General features: G+C 48.1%; 1 protein-coding gene across 1 annotated transcript in view; it reads right to left on the bottom strand.

Moving 5' to 3' along the window:
* The window catches only part of Srpk1 (SRSF protein kinase 1), a 33,509-nt gene that overhangs the window by 6,799 nt on the left and 737 nt on the right, over positions 1 to 25,973 (bottom strand). The window contains exons 2-12 of the mRNA XM_055606969.1: positions 25,760 to 25,820; positions 16,759 to 16,877; positions 15,479 to 15,587; positions 14,723 to 14,810; positions 13,469 to 13,556; positions 7,191 to 7,297; positions 6,497 to 6,662; positions 4,477 to 4,502; positions 3,868 to 4,081; positions 3,111 to 3,512; positions 2,600 to 2,700 (exon numbers count right to left, since the gene is read on the bottom strand). Coding sequence (XP_055462944.1) covers positions 2,600 to 2,700; positions 3,111 to 3,512; positions 3,868 to 4,081; positions 4,477 to 4,502; positions 6,497 to 6,662; positions 7,191 to 7,297; positions 13,469 to 13,556; positions 14,723 to 14,810; positions 15,479 to 15,587; positions 16,759 to 16,877; positions 25,760 to 25,820 — 1,481 coding nt within the window. The remainder of the gene's footprint in view (positions 1 to 2,599; positions 2,701 to 3,110; positions 3,513 to 3,867; positions 4,082 to 4,476; positions 4,503 to 6,496; positions 6,663 to 7,190; positions 7,298 to 13,468; positions 13,557 to 14,722; positions 14,811 to 15,478; positions 15,588 to 16,758; positions 16,878 to 25,759; positions 25,821 to 25,973) is intronic.

Below are 25,973 nucleotides of genomic sequence, written 5' to 3'. Positions count from 1 at the left end.
GACGGAACGATGAAGAGTTGCTTAATAATGGAGACTAAAGTTCTCTGAAAAACTTCCAGGAAGCTTCCTTCACAATTCTCACTTAACAATTCTGCCTTACTGTCATTCCAAATAACTTGAAAATTGATGAGCCTTAATTTCGTTTAGATAGAATAATTACTTTATCAAGAAATCAAAATGAGGGGCTGGAGAGATGGCTCAGAGGTTAAGAGCACCGGCTGCTCTTCCAGAGGTCCTGAGTTCAATTCCCAGCAACCAAATGGTGGCTCACAACCATCTATACTGGGATCTGATGTCATCTTCTGGCCTGCAGGTGTGCATGCAGACAGAACACTAATATATGTAAAATAAATAAATTTTAAAATAAAAATCATTACAAAAAATAACTAAAACTAGTATGACGGCATATGCCTTTAATCCTAGCGCTTGGGAGGCAAAGGCAGACATACAGGTGTGCTCGACAGTCTACACGGTGGGTTCCAAGTCAGCCAGACTACAATGAGACTGTGTTTCAAAAAGCAATGCCTGTATTCCCAGCACTCAGAAAGGGAGAGGCAGGTGGATCTCTGAGTTCCAGGCCAGCCTGGTCTACAAAGTGAGTCCAGGACAGCCAAGGCTACACAGAGAAACCCTGTCTCGAAAACAAAAACCTCCAAACCACGCAAACAAACAATATATAAGCACATAGCAGGGCCAGCAAGAAGGCTCAGCAGGTTAGGGAGCCGCCAGCAAGCCTGAAGCTCTATGGCAGAACTCTGGGATTCACACGGTACAGAGAGAACTGTCTCCTGCAAACTGTTCTCTGACCTCCACGTGAGCTGTGACACACAGGACAGGTGCACAAACGCACACTTCCGTATGATCAAAGTTAAAAAAATTAACACACTTAGCTGGGTGGTGGCAGGGCACACCTGTAATCCCAGCATTTAAGAGGCAAAGGCAGGCAGAGCTCTATGAGCTTGAGACCAGCCTGGTCTACAAAGTGAGTTCCAGGACAGCCAGAGAAACCCTGTCTTGAAAAACAAACAAAACGACCACCAACAAAAAATACTCCAAACAAACTCAAGTGATGTTAAAACATGTGGACTGAGTACAGAAAACGAGGCCTGCTGGAAAGCACAGGGATCAGGCAGCGTGGTCCAGGCTCTGAGGCCTGGCACAGGCCTAGGGATCAGAGAGGGAGGAGCATCAGCAGATCATGCAAACACTCCCAGGGAAGACAAACAGCTACGGGCACTGCCACCTGAATTAACCTGGCTTGAACATCCTAATTCCTCTACCACGTTTCTAGGTCTAATCTGGCCTTGTCTTGATCCACCCAAAGAGCTTCTTACTGACTATGGTCTTCAACGCCAGTATTTCCTTCTTTTTTGGTTTTTGAGACAGGGTTTCTTGGGGTAGACCAGATTGATCTCTAATTCAGAGATCCACCTGCCTCCGCCTCTCGAGGGCTGGGAGTGAGGTGCACAGCACCAGGCTGCTGTAGGACTGGGGTTATCACTCTCTCCTGCCGCTCCAGCTTGAGCCCCAGTGCTGTCTGAAATTAGAGTGATACCTGCAAAGCAATCGCTGCCAAAGGGCAGGGGGGCAGGAAACACAAAACACTTTTACTTATGCATGCAAGACCTTGTCACAGGCGTGAAAATGTAGCCAAGCAGACCTGCACTTAAAACCAAAGCTGCACTGTCTCTAAACCGCACACGGTGCAACTGACACACAGAGGACAAGCTGGCAAGCAGACCCAAACCTAACACAAACATACAAAACCCAAGCTGTTTGGAAGTCATATAAAACCCATTCTTGAACTCGGGCACTGGCAAATTGAAGAAATGACCGAAAAGTAAGAGCTGAGCAGGGCACAGCTATGTGGGACAGCTGTCATGAGCGCACACGCCAGCATGTATGCTGAGTGTGAAAAGCAGATAGACGAAAGGAGGCACACAGAGCTAGGGAAACAGCTAAGGTCAGCCTGAATGTGACCCCCAGCACCTCTGTGGACGATGGGGGGACAGCACTCTGGGGATCACAGGCAGGGCATGCTAGCTAAAGACATGCTAGGCTCAGGTTCAGTGAGAGACCCTGTGTTAAAGAAGGCCTGCCCAGAAGAGAAAGGAAGAAACGAAGAGTCAGGTATGGCAGTACACGTCTGTAACTCTAATAGTTGGGAAGCTGAGGCAGGAGGATGACCTTAAGTTAGAGGGCAGCTGCATATAGAGAACTCAAGGCCAGCCTGGTCTACATTAAGACCTTATCTTAAAATTTCTAATTCATGGCTGGAGGGGCGGCGTGGTGTCGAACACCTTTAAAGACAGCACATCTGAGATCAAGGCCAGATTTCTGAGCTCTGGTCTCGAGTGAGTACAGGACAACCAAGATACAGAGAAACCCTGTCTCAAAAAACATCCTAAAACATGTGCCAGGCGGTAGTGGCACACACCTTTAGTCCCAGCTTACTTGAGAGGCAGAGGCAGGCGGATCTGAGTCTGAAACCAGCCAGGTACAAGAAAAATAAAACACTTGTGTAACTGGATATACACTACGCCAGACTGCCCTTCACCCACTCACTTCAGAACACAGCACTACAGGAGGTGTGACTTACCACCCAGCAGGCGTTCCCAAGGTCAGCGATCTTCACCTTCAGTTTTTCTGCATTTTTTGGCTCAAGGGGATTAATAAGAAAATTTCCAGCAGTGAATTTTCCTACAGACAACAGCCATTATCAGTAAAAGAGTTTAATGAGCACATGATACCCTAACGGAAACAAAGGTCCCAGAGGTGAGGCTCATTTAGACAAGCAGCCCCCACGCCACCGATAACAAAGCTTTTAAGGCTCAGGTTCCTAGAGTGCAAAGCCCCTGCAGAAGGTGTTTAAAGTTAGCCTCAGACTTACACTTAACTTGGACAAGTGCTACCAGGAGCCATAGCTCAGGGGTACTGTTCTTGCCCAGAGTAGACAAGGTCTGCCCACCGTATCCACCACTGTAAGGCCAAACACACCGCTCCCCACCAAAAATCCAAACCAGACTCCCGCTGTACAAAAGCCGTGACAGAAACCTAGGAACGCAAGGCCCGCTGTGCTGGTGAGAGTTGAGGCGACATCTGTGTGGTACCTTTGCTGCCCAGGGGTCCGTTGTGCTCTTGCTCATCCCCAGAAGGCGTCCCTGCACAAATGCTCTCTTGAAGCTGACTGATGTCCTGCTCACTGAGCTTCACCGGGGACGACTGGCACACCATGGTCTCCGACACCTCAGAGGTCACAGGTGTGCAAGAGTCTGTCTCTTGAGATGCACTGCTGTCTTCATTTGGGGAGTTTAGGGACCCAGGTTCCTGCTTCAAAGTGTGGGCATCACAGTCATTAGCATTCTGCACATCCTCCTGATGCCTCAACGTCTCAGCATTACTGTTTTCAGTGTCATCAGTGATCCCGATGACTCCATTGCAATTAACTTGTGCTCCGCCGTCCTCCACATCACACGTGAGTGTCTGGTCCTGGCCAGCGGACCTTGGTTCTTCTGAGGAACAAGGAGAGAGAGAGATGCATGCGTGTCGGTGCGGTCAGCAACAGCAATTCTCACAAGTTAAGACATTTTCTAAGTCTCACACTGAGCGGCATGAAAACAAGACTAAGAGCCCTCTAACGCCTACTGGAAGGACAGACGTCTCCTCCTTACCCAAAGTCTATCTCAACTTCTGAGGAGAAAGCAACAAGTTACACTTTCCTATCCACCTGCCTGCAGTATGATCAGACCTAACTCGTACAGGACACCCCCAGAGATGAGCCGCACACACGAAACCAAACACCACATAACAACAGTAAACCAATGCTCAAGTGTGCCACAAAGTCATTGTCGCAATGCTCTGTTATACCAAGTTTCTCTTGGGTCATTTTATTAGGTGGGTTCTCTGTCAAGGGTCTTTCAACAGGACTCTCTGATTCTTCTTGCTTGTTAGGTCTTTTTTGCCCAGGGCCCGACTCTTTCTCCATCTCCTCAATTTCCTGCATTCGCTTCTCTAGTAATTCTGCCTGGCGCCTCTGCTTCTTCTTCAATTTCTTCTTCTTATTCTTTGACATTTTGTCAGCCTGGGCGGAGATTACAAACAGATAAAGCCTTCAGGTGGCTAATCCAATACCCCTGGTTGGAGACAACTGTTAACTTTAATTATTTCCTAATTAACTTCCACTCTTTCTCTAGTATTTCATTAACGTAAAATTTGCAGATTGTCTATGAAACTGAATAAAAAGGACATTAACAAGAGGTCTTTGTCTTCTGGTCTGTAGGGCTGATTACTCAAGACACCTGTTACAGAAGACTCATCAGGACAAACTTGCTGAAGACATGATGGAATTACTGGAGAAAAAAAAAAATCACAGAAGTGCAGGACAGTCTTTTTCTTTCGCTATGACCATGCACACCACACCCGTGCCCAGCACCCCGACCAGGAGTAAACAGAGAAGCACTGTGTGCTCATACTTACTGGCTTAGGTTGCGGAGCAGTACTGACTGAAAAGAAGAGAGACAAACAGGTAAGAGTCTTGGCACAGACAGGCAAGAAGGCAGGGTTAGAAAAGACACTGCCAGATAGAGCGGTGCTCCCTCACACAGCCTACATTCTCTAAGCAACACTGCAGGAAGATGCATTATTTTAAAAGAAAAAAAAAAAATCAATATATACAAAGTAGCCAATTTTTTTTTTTTTTTTTTTTTTTTAAATAGGGTCTCACTATGTATGTAGACCTGGCTAGCCTTGAACTTAAAATGTACACAAGGTTAGCCTCAAACTCATAGATTCACTTGCCTCTGTCTGCTAAAATTAAATTAACAGCATGCACCATCTTGTCCAGTTTAGCCTAAGTTTCTTTTTGTTTTGTTTGTTTTAAGACAGGGTTTCTCTGTGTGGCCTTGGCTGTCCTGGACTTTGTAGACCAGACTGGCCTTGAACTCATATCAATGTACCTGCCTCTGCTTCCCAGAGTGCTGGAATTAAATGTGTGCACCACTACAACAATCTTTTTGTTTTGCTTTATCCAAAGTTCAAGACTGTAAAAGGCTCTCCCCATCAGTACGCACCAGAGACCAAGTTCATTTAATGCCACAGCTGCTCAGACCAGCACTGTGCAGCCCATGCATCGGCACCCACGATTCCCTTTGGCACATGTCAGTTAATTTCTTTTAATAAGAAAGAAGCGCAGTTCTTGTGTGTGTGTGTGCATGTGTAGTTAGGACAGCTCTGGAGTCAGCTCTCAATTTTCACCTTCATACGTGTTCTAGGATCAAATGGTGCTCACCGGGTCTGCATGGCCATTGGCCAGCTGGCCCTCGTGTCGATTCTAAAGTGATCTAGGGGACAAAGAGCCAGTGCTCACCACCTGGCATGTTACAGGCAGCAGCTTAGCTCACTGAGATGGCTCTTCTTCCCTCCCAAAGTATTTGTGGCTGTGGCTTAAAGTGAGATAGAAAAGTCAGCCTCTTCATTTTACAAAACTGAACCCTATTCAACAACTTTCTCCTCCTCGTCTGTTCTTCCTTTCAAGAAACTTCAAGTGTCAAGAAACTTCTTCAAATACAAAGTAAACTAAAATTAAAATCTGCACCACCTATGGAAAAGCAGCCCCAACCAGCATCACCACCACTGGCCACGGCACTGAGGCGCTCTACCATCTGTACCAACGGGAAGTCTGACTCCCACGATTCCTGTCTAAGGGTAACAGGAGCAAGTAACGCAGCCAAAGTCTCCTCATTGATGAAGACAAACCAGCAGCTCTCCCTGGCTATGTTGGTCAATGAGCATGTGCGAGAACCAAGAGGCGAATACAGGGAGCAACCAGTGTCACAGTTACAATCTAGACACGGGGCGCCAGAGTCAGAAGGCTCAGGCATTCAAATTTAGCCTGGGCTATTGTATAAGTCATCATCCTGGCTGGAGAGATGACTCAGAGGTTAAGAACACTGGCTGCTCTTCCAAAGGTCCTGAGTTCAATTCGCAGCAAACACAAGGTGGCTCACAACCATCTATAGTGAGATCTGGTGCCCTCTGCTGGTGCACAGGCACACATGGAGGCAGAATGCTGTATAAATGATAGCTCTTCAAAAGAAAAGATGAGTCTTCCTAAAAAATTAAAATGAGGGTCAAAAACCTGTTTTGGCATGTGAAGACACTTGCTCTAGGCCTAACTACTTGAGTCTGACCCTCAAGACCCACATGGTACAGAGAACTGACGCCCCCTAGTTGTCCTAACGGCCACATGCATAAAAACTGGCCTGACAGATTCAACAAAAATTTTAAAAGCCCATCAAATAAACACTTTAAAACAGCAAGTCAGCCACTTACTAAGTAGCATTATTTTTATCCGAAAAACAACCACTCATTCCCTCCCCATCTGGAACACTGCTAAGTCTCTTAAACGTTGCCGGTCTTTCTAGAATGTCTGCCAGTGAGTGACTGTTCCACTGTCTGTCTTCCTGAGGTCCTGACTCAAGTCAAGCTCCCCATGTACCTGCAGACCCAGAAGGTGGGGGCGCCCCAGATCGCTGCCATTCTGTCGCTTCTGCAGCCAGCCTCCGAATGTACTGGTCGTTCACTGACAACAAGATGTTCTCTGGTTTGATGTCAGTGTGGATGATCCGGCATTTGGTGTGTAAGTAATCCAGACCTTGTAGCACCTGAATGGAAATAAATACTCTTAAATACAGAATCAGAGCACACTTTAAAAAGAGATGGCCCAGTGGTTGCGAGCACTGGCTGTTCTTCCAGAAGACCCAGGTTCAGTTCCCAGAACCCACACAGCAGCTCACAAACAGCTAACTCCAGCCCCATGGAATGCAGCACCCTCTTCTGCGACACGTGATACAGCCATGCAGGCAAGCTCGCCGCCCCACAAAGCACAATGCCAGCTTTTAAGTCTGGGGTCAGGGATCCAAATGGGCCTTCACACTCACGTGTATTTCACTTCATTTCCTAGCCCTAATCATTAGTTTCTCAAGTTTTGTTATGAACAGGAAACACCTGACATTTTTATATAAAAAGATACCATAAGCCAGATGTAATGGAGAAAGCATTTAATCCCAGCACCCAGGAGCAGACAGGCCTTAATTCTGTCTATAGTCAGGTGCTTCTCAGAAAAGAGAGCACTCTCACAGAGGCGGGGCGGGGAGGGAGGTGTCCCACACGGCAGTGACCAACATACATACTTGCTGGATGATTTTTTTGACACAAGGCAGCGGAAGCCCCTGGTAGTTGGACTTGATGATCCACTTGAGCAGATGATGGCCCAAAACTTCAAACACCATGCAGATATCTGGGAGTCACTTAAGGAAGCAAACGAGGCTCAAGAAAGCAGGCGAAATGAGGATCCACTACAGTAAGAGCATCCAGGCATTTTCCTCTTTGGTCAAAAAACTACTTTAAACTATGAAGCCATCAATAATGCCATCTGCAGTCAGTGACAACACACAGCAGAAAATTGTGAGGAAGGCTGGTTAGAGGGAGCACATGAACACTCGGTCACAGCACCAGGCTGGAGTGTCATCAGTTCAGGCTTCCTTCAGAATACTCCCACTTTCGCAGCCCCAAAGTAAAGAACACATTCCTTTTTGGAAACAGCGACAACGTGCAAAACTTACCTGGAAATGCCAACATGTTTTTCTTTGTCTGTAGTGGTGGAACATACCTAGCATTCTGGGAGACAAGTGCATCGCCCTGGGCTACCTCACCCCACTGCATTTAGAAAGAGATCCCTACTTGCTTGAGACGACCGCAGCCCTAACGCTCAGCGGGCGCTCAATGCTCTCCTCACGTCATGCTGTACAAGACCCGCGGCAGCACAGTCCTATGGCCACGCTGCTGCTGACCACTCCAGTTCCTCAGACTTGAAAGCCAAGCTTTCTTTTTGGTGCTGAAAGGAAGCCTAGGTGGACAGGAAGCATCTTGCTGTTGCTGACAGGACTATGTGGCCCAGACTGCCTTGAACTGGGATGGGTCGAAAAGCACCATTCTGAGGGATGTTGTAAGTTAATATACTACTTTCTGATGATAGTTAATATGAATATAGAGTTCAAGGAGGGGCAGAAGAAAAAGCTTCCTAGAAAAAGCCAAAGCCAAGTAATCCATATGCATGGAGTGATAACAGAAACACACATCCCCATTTCCAAGAACCAATGAACACTAAAAGCTCCTGTAAAACCTGCAGATAAGCTAACAGGCCAGTGAGAAACCACCTCCGTCAGGTATACCAGGAGCAGGTCGCTTTCCCAGCAGCACAGTGCCTTACACCTTTCCACTAGAAATAGCACGCTTTACTCACAGCTCAGTGGACAGACTGACTAACCCGAGAGAACCAGACAGACATAAACTAAAGGATGAACAAGAAGCAGCCTTTACTAAGCAACCTCAGTCAACCTATAGAGAAGGCTCCATCTGCACAATTCACACAGACACGGACAGAAGGCAGTGGGCATTGAGCACCAAGGGCGGAAGTCCACGAGGAAAGTCTTGTACTCTCCAGGCAGACTTGGAGTTGTGAATCTAGGGAGTCCCAGCCAGCGACAACTCCAAGAACAAGGTACCAAAGGGACAGCTAGAGCACCATGGTGGACACTTGCTGCCCCTTTTCCCTTCCAAGAACTCGACACGCTCAAGCCCTCGAGTGAAGAACAGGCAGCAGCACCTGGAAGCGTTAGAGGGATGTCCTTGTGCCTTTGTGCACCGTGACAAGGTTTTCCTTGTACTGTTCGCATGCAGATCTGATCACAGGCTGAACTCTGACTTTGAAGCATGTCTCAACGTTTTGTAAAACACCACCTTGGTTTTAATGAAAAGCGGGTGGTCAGTAAGCTGAGACAGGATCAGGGAGCAGGACTTCCAGGAGAGGGAGGTCCCAGAGAGAGGGTGCCGGGGAATGAAGAAGCAGGTGGCAGGATAAGACAAGGAAGGACAGTTAACGGGCCACAAGGCTGGGATGTGGGCCAGGCTAGTATTGCTGGGTTAAGTCACTCAGAGTCTGCCCAGCTTAGTGTCATAAGCCAAAACCTAACATACAAGTGCCTCTGTTATGCAGGAGCTGGGCGGGCATATAAAGTCCTTACTGGTACAGAGAAGGATCAGCATGTAGGGCAGTAACCAGCCTCTGCTTAAGAGCTAAAACACTGTTCCCACAGAGAGACTGATTCACAAGGTTCTAGAAGAATATTCAAGAGGTCACTCCTGGGCCAACCACTGTTTCAAGAAGCAAATCTTGAAAGGATAAAACTATCCAGCAAGTAACACAACTGCATGCACACTAGAATAAGTTCTAAAGATTTATAGTAAAGTCAATAACGTGGAGCACCAACTAGGAAACAAAGATGCAGGAAAACACCTATAACCCCAGAGCAGCCACCACTCGCCAAAGCCCAAGCTGCCTCTGCCGCAGGCTGCAGAGAAAGTATAACTGGCAGACAGGGAGGCAGCGGAGCTGGCAATGCCAGCACACGGAAGGTCCTTGTTTTAGCCTCAGCCCTGCCTTTTGTAACCCTAGCAGTCAGGCAGGAGGATCGGAAATGTCAGTGTCACCTCTTGGGTTGAAGGCCAGCCTGGTACGTGTATGTGAGTACACAGAGCACTGCTCAAAAAGAGAATCAGAGAAAAAGGTAATGAGAGCAGAACTCTGGGCTGTAAGAACAAGTCTCAGTGATTTAACAGACTGGCCCCCGAGGGTAAAGGTGTCAGATGTCAAGATTCAGAGCATGCTCTTGCCAAGAGCTGGGAGGAGAAGCGAGACTGTCTAGAAATGAGGCTCAGATGAAGACAGAGTGCGAGGCCAGGGCTCACCTGCTTTGAGAGCTGAGCACAGCACTGCACAAGCCCAGCTCAAGGTGAGGGGGATGTACAGCCTGAGGTCTGACCGGGAGGATGCAACCACAAGAGGACAAGGGTCAAGCAGAGGTCAGGCGTCTCAGGGCAGTGAGATGCAGTGGATCTGTGTCTGCGTCACTGGGTGTCACTGACGGGTCACTCGAGCCCCTTTCAAGAAACAGAAGAGGAATTACTACAATAAACAGAAGGAAAAACCGCTACAGCGCTGTCAGATAAGAGCTCTCAAACCTGCTCTAGTAAATTGGATGTGATATAAGGAATGGCGGATAAAAGGCCGGGGATGACAGCTGCTCCTTAGAGGGCCCTTGCCTGCACAGAAGAGAGGAAAACAGAGCAGCTCCACCTGCGTGGAGAAATGCAGCCGACAGTGGTCTCAACTTGCCTGGCCCCACAGGCTCAGTCAGGGGGAATTAGGAGGTGTGGCCTCACTAGAGGATGAGCATCACCAGGAGAGGGCTCTGAGGCTTCTACAGTCCACCCCAGGCCCTGAGTGTTAGCTCTTGGCTCTTCTCCAGCAGCATGGGGCTGTGACACATACTCCCCACAAATGACTAAGCCTCTCAACTGTCAGCAAGCCCCCAACGATTGAATGCTCTGCCGTGGTTGTGGTGCTTCTACACCTTGGCCAATGAGGGTAGCAGATAAAGAACAGTCACCTAATGCAGGTAGTAGCGCTAGAAAGGCATGTAATGGTTTGCACCACCAAACACACGCCTCATGGGGAGCTGAAATTTTATCACACACAAATACTGGTTGGTGCTGGGCAATTGTCAAATGAGGGGTTGTGCTTGGAAGATGCTAAGGTGTCGATAGGGGAAGAATGATTGTCTAGGTGACTGGTCATGGTTAATTCTATGCAAAAATTAAACTTACTCATGAGTCTTGTTTCTACTTGCAAGTTGTTTCATTTTCCTTTACCAACTTGTGGTGGGCTGATGCAGTGCATGAGCAGGGTTGGGGGCTGGTCCTTGAAGTTAACTGCGCTCAGGCCGACAGCAGAGCCACTCAGTCACACCCTGCTGAGGACACGTTCTGAAACGTGGGACTCACATTTACAAGTCCTTGTCTTTTATTCATTTAAAACAAAACAAAAAAACTACGACAGGTCAATCTTAGGCTTTCTGGCTGAGTTAGTTACAACTATGTGTAGCAAATCACGCGAGTAATCAATGAGTCGAGGTGCTACCTGGCACCCCACTAGAGTCACGGTGGGTGGCAGGGTGCTGGCTAGCAGGTGGTCATATGCTGGCACCTTTTATTGTTACTGGAATCATTTGGGGAAGAGACAAAGAAAGTAAAGGAAGTATGACCAGGCTCGAGAGACGCTCAAGGGCCATCTGGCTGCTCTTCCAGAGGACCAGAGTCTAAATCCCAGCACCTGCATGGCAGCTCATTGTTGTCTATAATGCCATGATCTCAGAGACAAACATAATGAACAAATAAATAAAATAAATGAATAAAAAGTATGACCAAGCAAAGGGAAAGCCGGTACAGTGGCACACACCTTCCACAAACGGAGGCCAATTTCCTTGAATCTATATAGCGAGTGTCAGACCAGCAAGGGCTACACAGTGAGAAAGACAGCTTGAATAGTTCTGATTTTGTGTTACAGCTGAAGCAGATGTCTTAATGTTCGAAATAGTTTTATAGCCAGGCCCAGTGGTGCATGCCTATAATCCCAGCACTTAGGAGATGGAGGCAGGTGGATCTCTGTGAGTCTACAAAGTGAGTCTAGGACAGCCAACTCTACAAAGAAAAACCCTGTCTCAAAAAAGCCTACCTTTTCTAATCAGGTTAAATCCAAAGATTTGTAGCTGTATTTTTACTCATTGTTAGTTTCTTTGAATGGTAATATCAGGGAAAAAAAATTCCTGAAAGGCTAAAAGTTTTAATTGTATCAAGGGAGTTTGAACTGTATATTAAAAATACTGCTTTGTCTTCCAGATGACTCAGTGGCTTAGGCCTAAAAGTTCAATCCCTTGTTCCCATATGGTGAGTTATCTTTTGATCCCCACCAAGCATGCCATGACATATATGACTTTGCACATGCAATAAACAGAATTTAATGTTACTGGGCTGAACTCTGTGGGCAGAGGGTGGCAGCCACCTGCTAATCTCAGATGGGTGGGTGCAGCTATGTGGGGGTGCAATGCTGCCATGACTGCTTAAAACTGAGAAATGGGCTGGAGAGATGGCTCAGGAGTGAAGAGCGTCTCAGGCTGTTTCTCCAGAACCTGCACCGAGCCCACAAGGTGCCTCATAACCCTCTGTAACTCTGGTCTCCACAGGCCCACACTACGTAGACATCCAACTGGGCAAGACACTCACACACAGTAAAAAGGAGGGTGCACAGGCATGGGGGCCACCAACACACAGACGGCATTCCCTCCAAGCGAATGCTGAGCGAACGTTGCACCTTCTCACGACAGCACAGTTCTAGGTCCACCGTAAGTGCAGCTGGCTGTAGCTCACCGCATGTACCTGCCCATCAAGAAAATTCTAGATTCTTCCAACTCTAAAAACTAAACTTTGATAGAGTTGTTTTAAACCACGTAAGACAGGATGTGAACAATCGCTCCACCTAAATTTTTTAAGTATTTATCTGACTGTTTATGTTCATCACACGCGTGCAGTACCCAAGGGGAGAAGAGAGGAGCAGATGCCCTGGAGCTAGAGTTGCACATGGTGGCTTGGATCATGTGGGTGCTGGGAACTGAACCTGGATCTTCCTGAGGAGCAGGGGAATAGTTCTTGACCTCTGACCCTTCTCGATCCTCCACTTCAGTTCTAAACATAACCAGTTTACAGTCCCTTTACTACTAAGGCCTGAGGAATAATACATAAAAATATAGCTTAAAATTTTACATAACCATTATTTCTCACGAAAAAAATTACCTGCTGGCCAGACATGATGGGTCACCTCTGTGACCCCAACCCTCAGGAGGCAAAAGGAGGAGGATTTCCATTTGAGACTAGCTTGGACTACACAGTGAATTCAAAGTCAGCCTGGGCTAAATGGTAAGTCCTTGTCTTTTATTTGTTTAAAACAAAAACAAAACAAAAAAAAGCACTCCCCTTGAAGTTTCTGTACCCATCTATAAAAATTATAAGATCTTTGTTCAGTAGCTACTTAGCATTTTCAGATTTTGATTTTCTTAAAGGGTGAATGCCTGAAATGATATTCTGAAGGACACAAAACACAGACACAACCTACAGCTATGTCCAGAAGCACACAATAAAGAGAACGTTTTTATTACTGTTTACCTAGAACAAAAACACAGGGGCTGGCTGCACAGAGCTTCCATCTCTCTCTGATAATAAATTTCAGAGTAATTGAGAGCAGTTCTTGGGCCACTATGATGGCTCGGTGTGTCTAAGTGCTGATCAAGCCTAATTATCTGAGCTCCTTCCCCATAACTGAACACGTGCGCACACACCCAATAAAACCAAGGGCTGGGAGCCGGGTCAGTTCCCACATGGCACCCCAACTGTCTGTAACATGTCCACGCTATCTGATGCCCCTTCTGCACTGCACTCTCGGGGTGCACTTACACACTGACATGGCTTAAAAATTATAAAATTAAAAAGGAGAAAGAACCGAGTCCTTAAAGGATACGTGTTCCATTAACGCCTGATATTTTAAAGTCATCCAACAGCTGAACAACCATTTCTCCATTTGGATCATTCGGGTCTGAATTGCGAACCTGTGTTGGAGAGAACCATATTTGGCACAAGTGAAGCAATGCAGTTGTCAGTCAACAGGGAGAAATGGCTGCCGGAGCCTCCTCCCACACTGCCATTACCCCAAGTCACCACAAAAAGGAAAACCTTTGAGTAAGATAAACTTGTGTTTCCAAGTATAAAGGCAATCAATTTGTTTTTGTTCTAGTATTTGTAGTTTTTTGTTTGTTTGTTGAGACAGGGTTTCTGTGTGGCTTTGGCTGTCCTGGACTCCATTTGTAGATCACAGATCCGCCTGCCTCTCCCTCCCTGAGTGCTAGGATCACAAGCCTGTACCACCGAGACCTGCTTTGTTCTAGTATTTGTTCTAGGCCAGCGGTTTTCAACCTATGGGTCTCTGCCTCTTTGGCAAACCTTTGTTTTCAAAAATATTTATATTACAATCCATAATAGTAGCAAAAGTTAGTTATAAAGTAGCAACAAAAATAATGTTATGGGGGCTGGAGGGATTGCTCAGTGTTTAAGAGCAGAGGATGGAGTTCAATTCCCAGCAACCACATGGTGGCTCACAACCATCTATAGTGAGATCTGGTGCTCTTTTCTGGCCTGCAGGTGTACATGCAGATACAGCACTCATATATAAAACAAATAAATCTTTAAAAAAAAAAAAAAATTATGGTTGGGGGTCACCACAACACAAGGAGCAGTATTCAAGGGTTGCAGCATTAAGAAGGTTAAGAATACTGCTCTACACTGTGTCTCTTTAGACAGTCTCACTATGCAGTCTTGGCTGGCTTTGAACTCAAAAAACTCCACATACTTCTGCCTCCCAAGTGCTGGGGCTAAAGGTGTGCACCACCACACCAGGCAGGCTATGACTTTACAACATAAAGTAGCTATCACTAACCTCCATAACTTTTCTGTTGACCAGAGTATGAAAGACATTTCTGGCATGCTGTGTGGCACAAACATGCTCAATGAAGTTTTACTTGAAATGACGATGTACGCATGCTTGTATGGTAAATCTATTCACTACTCTACCAACCCCACAACATGCAGGGACATACGAACACCTTTATCTTTCTCTGTGGCCCTAAGGAGCCCCTGAGTCTGCAGTAACCCCAGTCTATGTGATGCTGAGATCCAACACCTGGTACCGGCCCACACCCACAGGTGAGCTCACACTCACCGACTTCAGCAGCCGGATCTCATCCAGAGCTGTTTCTGTGTAATGTTCGGCACTTTTAACCACTTTCATTGCCACAAACTTCTTTCCCCTAAAAAAGACAATTCGTACAAAATTATCCGACCTTGACCTTTATGGTTAAGACCTAGTGCTAAGGGTTGGGGGAGAAAGGGAGGATGGAGAGTCCTTGCTACCCTGTGGTCAGATGGAGCCACCTCCAGAGGATACTGTGCCCCTAGGAGTGGCATAAACCAGCCGGACTGAGCTGGCAGAGCTGTGCCAGGTAAACTCCACCTTCTCATCATGCTTTACACTACACGGTCAAGAAAATGCTATGGTATGATAATTTTGCCTTGGTTTGTCTAATTACCTGGAAAGTTAACTCTAGTGCAAAGACAATTGTGAATTCATTATATACAGTTAAATGTCCATACAGCCTCACACCTGGCAGTTCCATGCCCTTTACTGACACCATTTCCTCAGTCCCTTGCCCCTGGGGTAGAGAGGAGACATAACTGCTTGCAACATGAAGGCAGAAGGGCCTCCTCAGTGGTACAGCACTGGGAAGCCGATTACGCCTCCGTTAGAAAGTCACGTCATAACAAAACCACTATGTGTGATTAGCATATAAACACTAATTATTAAAAAAAGAAATTTAAAAAGGTGGTCAGCCTAAAGACAGACCTGGACCACCTCCTGGAAGTGAGACAGAAACATTAAGGTTTACCCCATTCCTTCCCCAGGGCCATTTAAACTTACTGAATATCCCATGATAACCACACTGTGGAAAAGTGCCCCCAGCCCAGCTTCCGGATCACATGGTACCGCCCGTTAAATAGATCTCCAATTTTCACAAGATGATAACCTCCTGGAAGAAACGGGGAGAGACGAATGGTGACGTAATCAGAGAAAGCACACTTCCTGCATCCTCTCTGTGAGCATTTACACTACAGTCTTTAAGAGGAATTCAACAGGAGACTCTTCATTCAGTGTGACTCAGCATGAGGAATAACGGGGAGATTTAAGCTGAGCACGTACCCTCTAAGCCTGTGCTCACAGACCCTTACAGTACTGGCCCCTCCAAACCCAACAGCTGCACTGTCAAAACAAACCAATCTACCACACCTGCCATCTCAAAAGAATAACAATAATCAATCCTATGGCAGTCAGAGCCATTCTCTCCACACAGGTCATCAGCCAGCCACACAAATGAGACCCAGCCCCAAGAAGAGAAAGGAAAAAGGAAACAGAGAGAGGCTGCCTCAGTGCACAGATGATGTATGTCAACACACATGTTGGGGGGGGCAACTTCGCCTAGATAGCAGAGCAGATCCTCTACAACGTCTACCCTGAGGTCCCTGGGAAATCTTTACCAAAAACAGGAAGACAGCTAATGGCCCAGTTACACTCATATTAGCAGCCACCACCAGCAAAAAAAGATAACAATGGTATAAAAAAAAAAAAAAAAAAAAAAAATTCTATCCAGAACAGCCAGGCCTGCTGTACAAAGAAATCCTGTCTTGAAAAACAAAACAAAACAAAACCTATATATCAGCTGCGTGTGGTGATACACACCTATTCCCCATACCTCTGAAAAGTTCATGGGTAAACAGATACTGTCACCTTCAAAGAGGAAAAAACGACTTGCCCTTTCTTTTAATTTATTTTTATTTATTTATTTTTGAAGGCAGGATCTCTCTATACATAGCCCTGGCTGTTCTGAATCTCACTCTATAGACCAGGCTGGCCTTGAACTCACAAAGATCCACCTGCCTCTGCCTCCCAAATGCTGTGATTGAAGGTGTCACCTCCTATCCTGGAAAAAAGCTATTTTAAAGGGGCTGAGTACAAGAGGCAGCTATCTAGTAACTTCAAGCCCTGGTATGACCCTAGCCAACAAGGTTAAAAACTTAGTGTAACCACTGCGAGCAAACGCCATTTTCTGCACGCTGCAAAAGGGCAGAGCGAGCAGGCAGCACCAAGGCTGCTGGTGGTGACAGCACTAGGAGAGGGGCCGCCCCGGCAACTCACAAGCACACCTTTGCAGTAGTCATTGGGGTCTTCTTGCTCATCGTCGTCAGACCCCAGTATCTCCTCCTCCTGCTCTGGGATGTCGCTCTCGGACTGGGGTGCAGAGCCTCGGTGCTGAGTTTCAGGCCTAAGAAACGACATAACATGTTCAATCCATATGAACAAGAGGACCTTAAGAAATGTCACCACCAAGCCCCATGCCCAGCATCACCAGAGGCAGACAGTAGTTAGTATGCCCATGATGACTAAGAGCCAAGAAACACACCAAAGGATCACTACCCAGACTCAATCGCTGAGAAAGCCACTCTGCACTTTTTATCAGTGATGTTTGAAAAAGGAGCTAAATTGGTATCTTCTCAAATCCTCATTTTAGCTTTATACTTGACTATCAGTCTAGGGAGCCTCCTGAGTGCTGGGTTTACAGGAATCACCAAAGCCCAGGGGCTGGGTGCTCTGTGACCTTATCTTACTACGCACTCGGCCCTTTTGTGAACCGGGGACTGTTCAGCTCGGGAAATTTGCGTGTATTTCTTTGGGAGTTCACCTCTGAGCTGGATGACTGTCCGAAGCACGCGCCATCAACTACACTCTCTCTAGTTTTCGGGCTTCTGCTTCCTTGAGTTGTCTTCCTAAGAGTTCCAGTCCCTCATCTCACAGGCTCCTTCACTGTTTCCATGATGCCCCAGCCTCCGCTCGTTTCCTATTTCTAGCAACTCGTGCACTGCCTTAAACTCTAAAGTCACTCAAGATTTTTAATAGTGCCTCCACATGACACCAAAGAACACCCACAATTAAGAACAGTCTTTCTCATAAAAAGACAAAACCAAAGCAGAAAGAGAAACCCAGGAAATAGACACATTTAATATTAGATTCTCAAAATCAATTAGATCCCCAAAGTGAAAAGATGACAAGACTGGAGAACTCATGACCAAGAGAGGTGGCATACTGGACCAGCATTATACCTCAGTGGAGAGCTCCCCACAGCATGCTGGGAAGGGGCAGAGATATTGGAGCTTAACAAAGCTGAAGAAATTGTGCAGGAGGACTTTCTCTCGTGATCACTAGACAGTAAGAGAGTTTCCTCCTAGAACAAAGGAGGAGAACTGCAACTTTTGTTTTTACACTGCAGCACAATGAGTACTTGAGATTCATGTTGAAAGCAAGGCTATCTCAGTCTGATTAAGAACTCAGAGTATGTAATAAATACAGAAACAGTACACCAGGTATAACCCCTAACTAACACTGAAATGTTCAACAGTAAACACTGAGCTTTCAAAGAAGTCAAACGGTGAGCTGGAGAGAAGGCTCAGTCCACTCATTCAGAGTCCAGGTCCAGCTGCCAGCACCCGCATGCCAGCTCACAACCAGCTCACAAGCTCCTTGCCGGGGATCTGATACTGTCTTGTGACCTCTGCTGTTACCGGACACACTGGGCACACTCACATCCACTGAGGCACATGTCCTCATAAGATACAACATATCAACATGCATTTAAAAAATTGTATTCATTTTGTGTGTGTGTGTGTGTGCGTGTGTGTGTGTTGTGAGACTATTTTGCCTGCACCATCCATGTGTGCCTGGTAACTCAGGGGGCCCAGAAAGACTTCTGCCTTCCCTGGAACTGGAGTTACCCATGGTTGTAGCAAGTAGGTGCTGTGAACTCTAACTGCATCCTCTGCACTTTTTCCAGCCTCAGCTTCCCTTCTGCAACAGGATCACCGTCAATTTCGTGTTCAAATGTTTTGTACACACGTATGTTGAACAACGACCAACAACACAATGTTCAAGGCATTCCTTGTTCTGTCTTTTTTAGTCCAGACAGGCTGTCCTGAGCTCACAGAGCTCCGCCTGCCTTTGCCTCCCCTGTGGGGGAGTAAATGCGTGCCCACCACTGCCCTGATAAAGCAGGCACATCTTGGACCTCCACATGCGTGCACAGGAGTTTCCACAACCACACACACATGCTGGTGATGAAGCTTAAAAACAACAGCAGAAAGCCACAGTGGCCACTGCCCAGAATGTCTTAGCCAGCCTGACTTCTTTGCTGAGCAATCCCATCTCTCTGTGCTCCACTGTTTAGGTCTGTGCAGCGTCAGCTCTGCCACAGGCATTCTCCAGTTCCTTTCATTCTGCTCTTTCTTCAACACCTGGCACCTTGCGTGCCCTCTCCACTCCCAGATCTAACACTCAGGAGGGAAGGCCTGACATGGCTGGCGGTCACGTGACCAGACCAGGCCTTTCCCCTTCAGCTGCACCACATCACTCTCTTATTGAGATGGTCTCACGAGGTGCCCTGGCTGGTCTGAGAGCCACAAACTGCTCCTGCATTCTCCAGTGTGAGGCCCATCATTCCTCCATCCAAGTCCCTCGTGCCTCTGCCCCCAAGTAGCTTCCCAACCACACTTGAGTTGAGTAGAAAGACTGTGTGGTGACAAGGTCTGTTAGAGCGCAGCAGCTGGAAACAGATGCAGGAGCAGCACACCGCTTCCGTGTCACAGGCCTGGTCTCGGGGCCCAGAAGACTCAGACCTGGTCCCAATTTATCAGAACTCCACGACTCTGAGTAAAGTCCACTTACAAAGTTCCCTGTTGAGCTGAGGCTGTGACTCAGTACAGTGCTGGCTTAGCATGTACAAAGTCCTGGATCCCATGCCCAACACCACATAAAACCAGGCACGAGGTTGCATGTAATTTTCAGGGCTAGCCTGGAATACATGAGGCCATGTCAAAACACAAACAACAGAAAGAAACAGCACAGTCATCACCTATAAAGGCGGAGGCAGAAGTAGTACCGGTCTCACTAACTCATGAAAAACGACAACTCAATCCAAGTATGGTTTGAACGCAGCCTCTAGCAATATGGAAGGAAGCGGGAGAGCCCACAGCTACGTGCCCACTCGCTCTGATGGTGTGTGCACTGCACTCAAGCTCGGGGCAGACAAGAGCAGGCTCCTGTGTGCACATCTCCCCACAGAGAGACCAAGACCCCTTGTGTATGTGAAGCCGCCCCTCTCATCTCCTGAGCTCTCCCATGGAGGCCCCTCTCTCCAGAGACCCATGCTCTTGCAGGGTGGTGGCCGAGAAGAGCTGCAGAAGAAAGCTGAGTGGAGGAGGGAAGAGCACGCTCACTATTTTAATAGCATTGTGACATTTAAGTAAGGAAGTGCTGAGTTTTAACCTAAATAATTCAAAATGGAGGTTGCAGCGGACATGCAGGCTGCGGAGCGGATTGGGAGTACGCTTTGGAGTTCAGAAATGATTCCCTAAGATTTCAAAAGACAGGCAGGCTCCGAGCTGGGGGGTAACTCAGTGGGCAGAAGCACAGGCTGCTCCTGCCGAGAACCTGGGTTTGGTTCCCAGCACCCTTGGTCGCTCATAACCACCTGTACCTCCAGTTCCAGCGGGCCTGACCCCTCTCTTCTGGCCTCCAAGGGTGCATGCACACGTGCCCAGATGGAGCAGGCAGGACACTCACACACACAAAACAAACAACAAGAGGAGGAGACATTCTCACCTGGAGATTTACAGCATAAAATAAAATGAACAGCCTTTCAAGATACGTGCAGACATTAAATACATGCAACCCCTGACCCTTACAACAGATGTGTGTGTGTGCGCATGTATCAACGGAACACTGCCAAGTGAATTGGGACCATTAGTTTGATACAAGTGCAGCAGTGAGAAACGTCACAAAAAGCCCACGGTATAGGAGCTCAGCGCTGGGCAGGCTTCCAGGCCCAGCGCCCTCCGGCCCTTGCCATCTACAGACCTGAGTATCCGTACATTTCACGCAGCATTGGAAGCAGGTGGGTGGTAACGCTAAAAAAATAATAATAAAAATAAAAAACCCAGATTCTGTGCCTCCCTGCCATCCAACAGGAGATGGTCTTATTTACTTTATCATTTGAACAGGTTGGGGGCTTGAGGTAATTTGGCAAGCCTGAATCTCATGTAGAAACACCCATGGTAAGCAAAATGTGCTAACATATAAACCTGTTAAGGAAGAAAATATTTCTGACAGGGGTTCTTGACATGCCTTTTTTGTTGTTATTTTGTTATTTTAGTTTTAAGACGGGGTTTCTCTGTGTAGCCCTGGCTGTCCTGGAATGGCTTTGTAAGCCAGGCTGGCCTCGAACTCACAGAGATCCTCCCTCCTCTGCTGCACCCAGCTTGAGATGCCATTTTAAAAGCACATACTTAAATTTAATAAATTCAGACAATTAAAATTACAAGTTAACAGGCTGGACAGACGGCTCAGAGGTAAAGAGCACTGTCTGTTCTTCCAAACGACCTGAGTTCAATTCCCAGAAACCACATGGTGGTTCACAACCATCTATAATGAGATCTGGTGCCCTCTTCTGGCATGCAGGTTCACATGCAGACAGATACTGTATACATAATAAATCTTTTTAAAAAACACACACACTCAAATAAAAATTACACTGAAATTTCCAGAAGTAAAAATAATTAGCCATGTGGAAAAAGAATCACTTTGTTAAAAACACTTGAAATCCAAAATTGTCTTTAAGAAAAAGAGAAATATAAATATTCTACATGACAAAGGATATATCATTTACAAACTGTCTCTTAAGAATAAGTGGCAGCACGTGCCTTTAGCCCCAGCACTCTGGGAGGTAGAGGCCAGCCTAGTCTACCGAGCAAGTTCCAGGAAAGCCAGGTCTACACAGAGAAACCCTACCTTGAAAAACAAAACAAAAACAAGAAAAGCGGGCTGAAGAGACGGCTCAGCAGTTGAAAGCACTGCTTGCTCTTGTTAGACTAAGGGCTCAGGTCCCAGCACCCACATGGTGGTTACAGCTTCAGGGGATCCAGCAATCTCTGGTCTCTGAAAGCACACACATATATGTAAACAATTTAAAAAAACAAAACAGCAACAACAACAACAACAAAAACAACTTGCTAGGTATGGTATGGAACACCTTGAATCCCAGGACTCAGGAGGCAGAGGCAGGTGGATCTGTGTTCTAGGACAGCCTGGTCTACAGAGCAAGTTCCAGGACAGCCAGGGCTACACAGAGAAACCCTGTTGTCTCGAGAAAAAAAAAAGAAAACAAAAGTTTGTTTGTTAACAGGCATTAAACTAGGGTAATTACTGAATCATTCAAGAGGCTACTCCGGGCATCTCATCGTGGAACCGTAGCTAAACCTAATGAAGACGGCCAGCCACAAAAACCACAGGAAGGGAGGGCGCACGCTCAACGGCACAGGGAACGGGGGTCACGGTCATGTGCACTGGCTCTACTTTCTACTAGACAGGGTTAGGAACTTTATGCAGTCTTCTCTTACACATTGTCAATGTGACAATGTTACGCTTATGGAAAACAGATAAAAATAAGTATCTCCCTTCCAGCTTAGAGTACTAGAATGAGCACAAGCATTTCCCCAGTTCAGTCACACAGCAGGTCTGCACACTGTGCACTGCCAGCACAGTGAAAACTGCAGGCTAACCGATGAGATGGGTGTGACGTGCACTTTAGTGCTGGGCTCCATACCATCTAAAAGCCAGGAGCTGCTATGGCCCGCAAGCCCTGCTGCACACACCGGAACCCAAAGGCACGCAGGGAGAAAGTGCATCGCACTCCCCCAAGTAACACAGCGGGTCACAGGCGGCCACTAAGCACCAGGTTGACCCTCAAGCCTTTTCCACTCAGGCTCTACCCTTTTTTTGTTGTTTTGAGACAGGGTTCCTCTGTGTAGCCTTGACTGTTGTGGACTTGCTCTGTAGACCAGGCACTCACAGCAATCCACCTGCCTCTGCAAAGCACTGCACCCCGCTAGGCTCTACCTCCTTTGTCTCCACTGCACCAAGGAACCACCATCTGACACGTGGCTCCAGGGCAGGCCCGGCCCAGGGCAGGTTCGCACATCTCTAAAGAGGCACTCTGCACACGGCCTACAAAGGGAAAGTGACCACCACACTACTGCTTAATATGAGAGTGAACGGAAAGTGCCTACTTGCTGCTGGGGCGTGGTGTGCACACCTTCAGCCTTGGCACAGAAGCAGGCCTGAGTTTAAGGATAACCTGGTCTATGCAGTGAGCTCCAGGACACCAGGCCTATAGAGAGACCCTATGCCTACCCCCCAAAAAAAAAGAGAAAAGGAAGAATATTAAAAAGTAGGGCGGAAAAGGAACTGTTCTTTTGGAATAAGACAAGTTCACCTTCCCTTAATCTTCCGGCACAAAACCCCAAGGACCAGAAGGGAGTGTGCTCTGGAGGCAGAGGCACTGCCCTGGCAGCAGGCTCCAAGTGCCCGGGCAACCCCCAGCCTCGGATGATGCATTTCTTCGCTGCCTGTACTTGAGGGCACTAGTTAGGTGCGTTATTCGTGGCTGTACTACAGGGGAGCCCTTGCGAAGGCTCTAAGCCTGTATCCGTGGGCTGACTGTACTGTTCAGTCGTGACCACTTTTCACTAAGGCTGAGCTGCCCAAATAAAGGAGGTAAGACTAACTTTGTCCAAGGTCTGCCTGCAATCAGAACTCACAGAAACTATGGCAGGCCTTCCCAACAACTTCCTGGCAACTTCGAGCTTGCCTGAAAAATAGCGGAGTTGTCAGGAATGCAGTCAGGAACAGATCAAGTTACCTGGGTCAGGTGGGGCTCTGACACAGGATTCTAACCAAATTCACTAGACAGTCAACTACTTGAAAAGAGGCTGGAGCAACAAAAGGAGGTAAAACAACTTCCAGGTCCTCAGTCACAGACGGGCGAGAACAGAGGCAGAAGAACAGACAGGAGGAGGGCACCTGCAAGAGCGGGCATTAGACCGGCATGACAGAGGGACGTCAGGCTCCAGGCCCCAAGTCCAACCCCTGGAACCTACACGGGCACGGGAAAGCCAACTACTAAAAGTTGCCTCTGACCCATCCGTTCACAGGCATGCGCGCACTCACGCACACACAGTGCACGTGCAACCGAGACAGCACAGTGTTGAAAGTCTGGTAAGAATCCACAGTCACCTGACTCACCCTAATATCAAAGTAAAATTCCTGTCTCCCACCGCACAGATGGCCTGAGAGAAAGCTTCTAAAATAAATAAATAAATAAAATATATATGGGTGATTAGCCAGCCGGGCAAGATGGCACAAGAACAGTAATCCTACCATTGTGGGGGCTGAGGCAGGAGGATCACTTCTTCAAGTTCAAGACCAGCTTAGGCTACACAGTGAGACTCTGTCTCAAAACCCTTTTACACCGAGTGATGGTGCAGGCCTTATCCCAGCTCTCCAGACGCAGAGGCAGGCAGACCTCTGGTGGACAAAGCAAGTTCCAGGAAGGCCAGGGCTACACAGAGGAAAACCAAAAATAAAATGAAGAGGGGGGAAAAACTCTTCTAAGTGATTAATAAAATCATCTTGCCAGGCACGGTAGCACACGCCTATAATCCCTGCACTTGAGGAGGCAGAGGCAGAGACAGAGGCAGACTGATCTCTGTGGGTTCAAGGCCAGCCTGGTCTACAAATCCAGTTCAGGACAGCCAGGGCTACACAGAGAAAACAAAAGTAAAATAAAACTATTCCCTCCTTCCATCGGAAACCATGTCATAAACCATTCACACGGCTTCCTGGGGTGCTGGAATCCTATCTGCTGCTAGGTGAACTGCTTGCTGTTTCTGTTAACAAATCAGAGTGGGATTGAGAACTAGTCCCGGTCAGTTCCTCAATGGCTGATTGACACAAGAACCTGAGCACTGTCATACCTGCCCACACCTTGGTCAAGTGCTTAGTTGCAAAATAAAAAAATTTTAAAATTCCTAAGACACACAATAGGAAATGGAGCAATAGGTGAAGTCATCTGCCACTCTGGTCCTACTCAACGAAGTCACTGCATGCGGTCCCTAACCATTAGGAGCCTCCAAAAACAACACCCAACCCGCTCGGATCTGGGCCTGTCATTCAGCACGGTGACCCGGGAAGCCCTGCCGCGTTACACCAGTGCAGATCCAGCTGGATGGAACACAGCACCAAACACGACACAAATGGAAAACTCCAGAGAACAATGCATCTCAAGCCGAGCTCTGAGCAGAGAACTTTGTAAGACCACCGGGAGGAGCTTTTGCAACTAAATGTTAGTACAAGATCGTTTTTAAAGCTAACCTCTAAGCTCGCTTGCCTGGCGAGGTGGCGCATGACTTTAAGCCACTGCCGAGTCAGAGCCATGCGAATCTCTGTGAGTTCCAGCCCAGCCTGGTCTACACAGCAAGTTCCAGACCAAGGCTATACAGTGAGACCCTGTTTCAAAAAAAAAAAAAGCTAGGCTTACTTAACGAAGCCCTCCACCCCGGCGCGTTTCTCTATTAGGCTGTACCCCCTTTCTTTGCACGCATAGACCCCCGCACCACTATTACACACACATCAGATCGGACAACGTGGCAGTAGATCCACCGAGGCAGAATCACACAAGCGTGACCCAGTCCATTCGGCTGAGGACCTGGCGGGCACCCCCGCCGGCAGCGCAGGACGCGGTCAGCCCGCTCGCCCAGAGGACCGCGATGCGCCTCGCCAGACTCAGCAAGTAGATTAACCCGGCCCGGGGAAGGCGCGGTGACCGCCTTCCTCTCCCCAAGTTGGCAGCGCCGAGAGTAAACAGGGAGAACTCATTCAACGACTCCCTGACGGCCTAGCGTGCAGACAGACGTGGGAGGCGAGCCACGACGCCGCGGAGCAAGGCAGAGCAGAGTTCACAGACGGCCAGGTAATCATTACCAGCTCCGGCCGCCGGCCCGCACCCGGGCCTCCTGCTTGGAGTCGGGGGGTCGGGCCGGCCAGGGCCCCGGCCTTCCCAGCAGGCCCGGGGAGCCGCTAACCAGCCGGGCCTGGCACTCCAGCGCCCGTCCACAGGGGGGCCGGGGGGGGGGGGGGGGAAGCGTGCAGCAGCGGCCCAGAAGCCATGTGGCTGGGGTGGGGGGTCGCCGCCCGGAGCCCGTGCGCGTCCGAGGTGGTTCCCGGGGAGACGCAGAGGGCGGGATGTTGGGGTGCGGGACTCACTTCCTCTGGGCTTTGTCCTTCTTGGCCTTGGTCCTTTTCTTTCGGGCCTGGAGCGCGAGCACTGCGGGAGAGAGGGATGGATGAGGGGCCGGTGGAGGAGGGAGGCGGGGAGCGGCGCGAGAGCGCGGGGCGACGGGGCCTGCGGACGCCGGCTGAGCGCGGGGCCGGCCGCCCGGGGTGCACGGCGGCCGCCGGGCCCGGCGCGCCCGCAGGG

The sequence above is a fragment of the Psammomys obesus genome, unplaced genomic scaffold (assembly GCF_907164565.1).
Source record: "Psammomys obesus unplaced genomic scaffold, mPsaObe1.curated_primary_1811, whole genome shotgun sequence".
Classification (NCBI taxonomy): domain Eukaryota; kingdom Metazoa; phylum Chordata; class Mammalia; order Rodentia; family Muridae; genus Psammomys; species Psammomys obesus.
This window is presented reverse-complemented; position numbering and strand designations above follow the sequence as displayed.